At 37.9% G+C, this 3,817-nt stretch overlaps 1 protein-coding gene across 1 annotated transcript; it reads right to left on the bottom strand.

The window, feature by feature from the left end:
* Positions 1-707: 707 nt before the first annotated feature.
* LOC123464641 (ras GTPase-activating protein-binding protein 1-like) lies at positions 708-2,780 on the bottom strand. The gene is made up of 2 exons (XM_045161991.1): positions 2,666-2,780; positions 708-1,591 (listed from the first exon to the last, which is right to left on the bottom strand). Exons 1-2 carry the CDS (start codon positions 2,778-2,780, stop codon positions 723-725), a joined length of 984 nt encoding a protein of 327 aa, XP_045017926.1. The 3' UTR covers positions 708-722.
* Positions 2,781-3,817: the final 1,037 nt, after the last annotated feature.

Below are 3,817 nucleotides of genomic sequence, written 5' to 3'. Positions count from 1 at the left end.
GGCCGTCAGAGGAAACCTGGCACATTAATGGTTTCAGGAGAGCCTTCTTTGGGACATTTTCCCCACAAGAGAATGAACCCCTAAACTGTTGAAGTGCTGTAGTTGGCTGTGACAAGTAACCAAATGCAATTCTAAATGGCTGCAGGAACTAACATTTATTTCCCAACTTTTACTCTTGTTCCAAGAATTGTTTAAACTCATAGAACTTCTATGGGTTTAGCTGTACATGAAGATAAAATTGAGGCTGGTCATCTTGGAGGGAATTGTTCTTACTGAAGGTGTATTTTAGATTTAAAATGACAGTATTTGCTAAAGAATGGAATATTCAAGAATGCTGAGATATTTTATTTGAGGAATTGAATGGATAAGTGCACCTTGACTGAGGGAAGTCTGTGAGATCAATTTGAGTTGGCTAACATGAGTTTGATTGTACCCACATTACCCTCAAGATACATATTAAAATATCCAAGAGATGTCAAGCGGGCAGTTGATACATGAAACTGGAGTTCTGGGGTAGACCAGGACAATGAGATATGGGAGATGTTTTACATAGATGATATCAAAATCATGTGATTGTGCAAAATCACAGAGGAATGGTGTATAAATACACAAAGAAGAAAATTAAGGAGTGCTCAGTAAGATCAAAGGAAAACTATGAAATACATGTCATACACACCAATTGGGAAAAAAAAAAAAAGAGGAAGTGGTTAGTTAATCAAATGCTACTGAAAGATCAAGAAATCTAAGAGCAAGTCCTCCTGCACTGTCTGGGCTATGTCTGCTGGTGCTGGAGAAGAACTCTTCTGATCATCCTCAGGAGCAGTTTCTTCCAATACTGGCTCAGACTTTTCCTCCTGGACTTCAGATACAGGTTCCTGCTCTGGTTCTGGTTCCGGTTCAGGCTCTGGTTCAGCAACAGGTTCTTCTAAATGTTCTTCTAAGTCATTGCTGACAGTTTGATCATAAAAAGTTCCAGAATCATCAGGCACCACCTCAGGTGTCTGCTCTCTTTCTTCAGGCTCCTCTGCTTCTTCTTCAGATTCCTCCTGAGGTTCAGTGATAAAGCCACCAAAGACTTCATCTTGGTATCTGAAGACATCGTTGTGAACATAGAACTTATTTGCAACAGATCCCTCAGGAGCAAGGACAAAGGTCTGCATGAATCTCCTCAAAGCCTGGTTGTTATTAGAGAGCAAGCCCATCACCTGGACCACCACACCGTCATTTAGAGTAGCATGAGCATCAATGTGGCGGATCTTAGTGTGGCAATTGGTGAAGCTTTGTGACATCACTTTCCTATGGATTTCTTTCTGTCCATAGACAGCATCTGCTGGCTTTCCATTTGAATCCAATCCCCCATGGACATAAGAAGAGTTCTTTCCATAAAACCTGTGTAGCATGTCTGGGGCCTGGTTCAACAGTGTGTAATACTGTCTCACAAATTCCCGTCCGACTGGGCAGGAGCATTGCTCCAAGGCAGTGAATTGCTCTTCACCAGTCTTCAGGCAGCAGTAAAAACTAGCTCCTGCAGAATGATGAATTTCTTCAGCCAACCTTGGTATCTTGGAATATGATCCTAGTCTATCATAAACTGCTTAAGTTTGTACAATTTTACTTTTTGTGTTAATGGTGTGTGCTCCTTCTCTCCCCTGCCCCCCACCTTTTAGTCCTTCACTTCCAATTTTGTGGAATATTTTAGGAAAAATGGATTTTTAAAGAAGGAAAAAAAAGACTGAATTTCTTTGCTTTATTTGCATATACAGACTGGATTTTTTTTTTTTTTAACAGTTTCCCCAAAGGAATGTGTCTTGCTTCTTACTGACATTTGGTATGTTTCGTTCATTGGACTATTTCTTACTTACTTTCTATGTATTTCAAAAGCCTGTGAGAATTACAGGATTTGATAAACATTTTGAAGACTGGAGAAACCCAAATTGTTTTCCTCTTTGAGAGTCATGACTATCTCTTGGTGTGGAGAAATTGCCATTGGAAAAATTGACAATTTTGATTCTCGTTGATGTGGTTAAAAACTGAATAAAAGGTGTTCGAGTTTTCTTTTAAAACATGATCACAAAACAGTTCTAAACTCTACTGTTTTTGACATTGGAATTTAAATTGTGAGATAGGTTTAAATGTCTAGAATGCAACTGATAAGCTTTTCTTGAACTGTTAGTTTTTTTTTTTTTTTTTGAAGTAGAGTTTTTTTCATGTTTAATTTGTATTTGTAAAAAAAGAAAAAAGAACAAAAAAAATTTCCAAATCTAAGTAACACAAAACCAGAGCAAAACTGTTGTGCCTTCTATTTATCTTTGATTCCAGTCTTGGCAATTGTTTAAAGAAAAAAAAAAAAAAAAGAAATCTAAGAGCAGAAAAATGACCATTTAGATGAAACAATCTAACTGCCATTTCTAACTTTGCTTGGTCTTCATAAGATGGCTGCCAAGTTTCTTTTCTTTTTTCCTTTTTTTAAGGTATAATTGACATGAACCACTGGAAAAATTTAAGGTGTACAAGATGTTGATTTGATACACATGTATCGCAATGACTGTGTGTGTGTGTGCTCAGTCATGTCCAACACTTTGGGGCCCCACGGACTGTAGCCTGCCAGACTCCTCTGTCCATAGAATTTTCCAGCAAGAGTATTGAAGTGATTGCCATTTCCTACTCCACATAGCATTAGTGAACATTTCCATTATGACATAATTATCTTTTCGTGTTGTGATGAGGACATTTAAGTGTGGTCTCTTAGCAACTTTCAGTGTGTTAATATAACGTGCCATATTGTTAACTATAGTCACAATGCTGTGCATTAGATCCCTAGAACTTATTCATATTCTGAGTACAAGTTTGTGCTCTTTGAGCAAGATTTCCCCATATCTCCCAGCCCCCAGGTCCTAATAACCACCATTTCACTCTCTGTTTGTTTTTTTTTCCCCCCAAGATTCCACATATAAGTGATAATTTTGTCAATAAGGTCTTAGTGTAATGGTGACAGAAACCTGCAAGGAATAGATGAAGGAAATAATATCAGGTAAGATATTTACCCTTTCAAAAAGAATGCCAGGATGAGGCATAGACAAAGGGGACAGTGTCTAGAATAGAAAATGCTCTTCCCGTTGCAATTAGAAAAATCCCAAGTCTCTTGTGTAGTCCTATCAGGCCTTACATGGTCCACTGTCCCTACCTTTCTGAATCATCTCCTAACAATAACCTCAGCCTCTGCCTTTTTTTCTAGCAAAAAAGAAAAAAAAAAAAAAAAGACCTTCTCATTATCCCTCAAGATCTTCAGAAAGCATTTTTCTTTCTTTCTACTGTAGAGTCTGTGCACTTACTATTCTTCTGTTTCTTTTGCCTGGAATGCTTTCCAATTTATTCCACATGACTGGTTCTTTTTGTCATTACTACTTCAACTCAAATGTCATCTCCAAGGAGGGACTACCTAATCATCACCCTTAAAGGGGCACAGACATTATCCCATCACCTGCTTTTCTTCTCTTATAAATATAAAATTCATGCATTTTCCTGTCTTGCTACTCACAATGAATCATGAGCTTCATAAGAGCAAGGAGCTTTGGCTGTGTTGTATGCAAAATGTTGTTCAGGGTGTCTTCAGTTCCTGGCACATAGTAGAAACTCAATTAACAAGGTTGAGTAAATGGATAAATAGAAGCAAATGCCAACCAACTGGTAAGTTTAGTTAAGGTCTCCTCAACTGTGAAGAAGACAGAAAAACGTTCAGAAGCTTTCAAGAACTCAGGGAAAGCAGCACTCATGAGTAGTTCTTTGGAACATCAAAGCAAACAAACAAAACTGACAA

Source organism: Bubalus bubalis, chromosome 10, assembly GCF_019923935.1.
Source record: "Bubalus bubalis isolate 160015118507 breed Murrah chromosome 10, NDDB_SH_1, whole genome shotgun sequence".
NCBI classification, from domain to species: Eukaryota; Metazoa; Chordata; class Mammalia; order Artiodactyla; family Bovidae; genus Bubalus; species Bubalus bubalis.
The sequence above is the reverse complement of the archived record's forward strand: the minus strand, read 5'-3'. Positions and strand labels throughout refer to the sequence as shown.

Excerpts from the sequence above, each read along its gene's own strand:
- LOC123464641 (XM_045161991.1), bottom strand. The coding sequence starts at position 2,780 with ATGGCACGTTATATTAACACACTGAAAGTTGCTAAGAGACCACACTTA. Across the intron at positions 1,592-2,665 it reads GTTCACTAATGCTATGTGGA|TTTATGATAGACTAGGATCA; the intron begins GTAGGAAATGGC and ends AAACTTAAGCAG.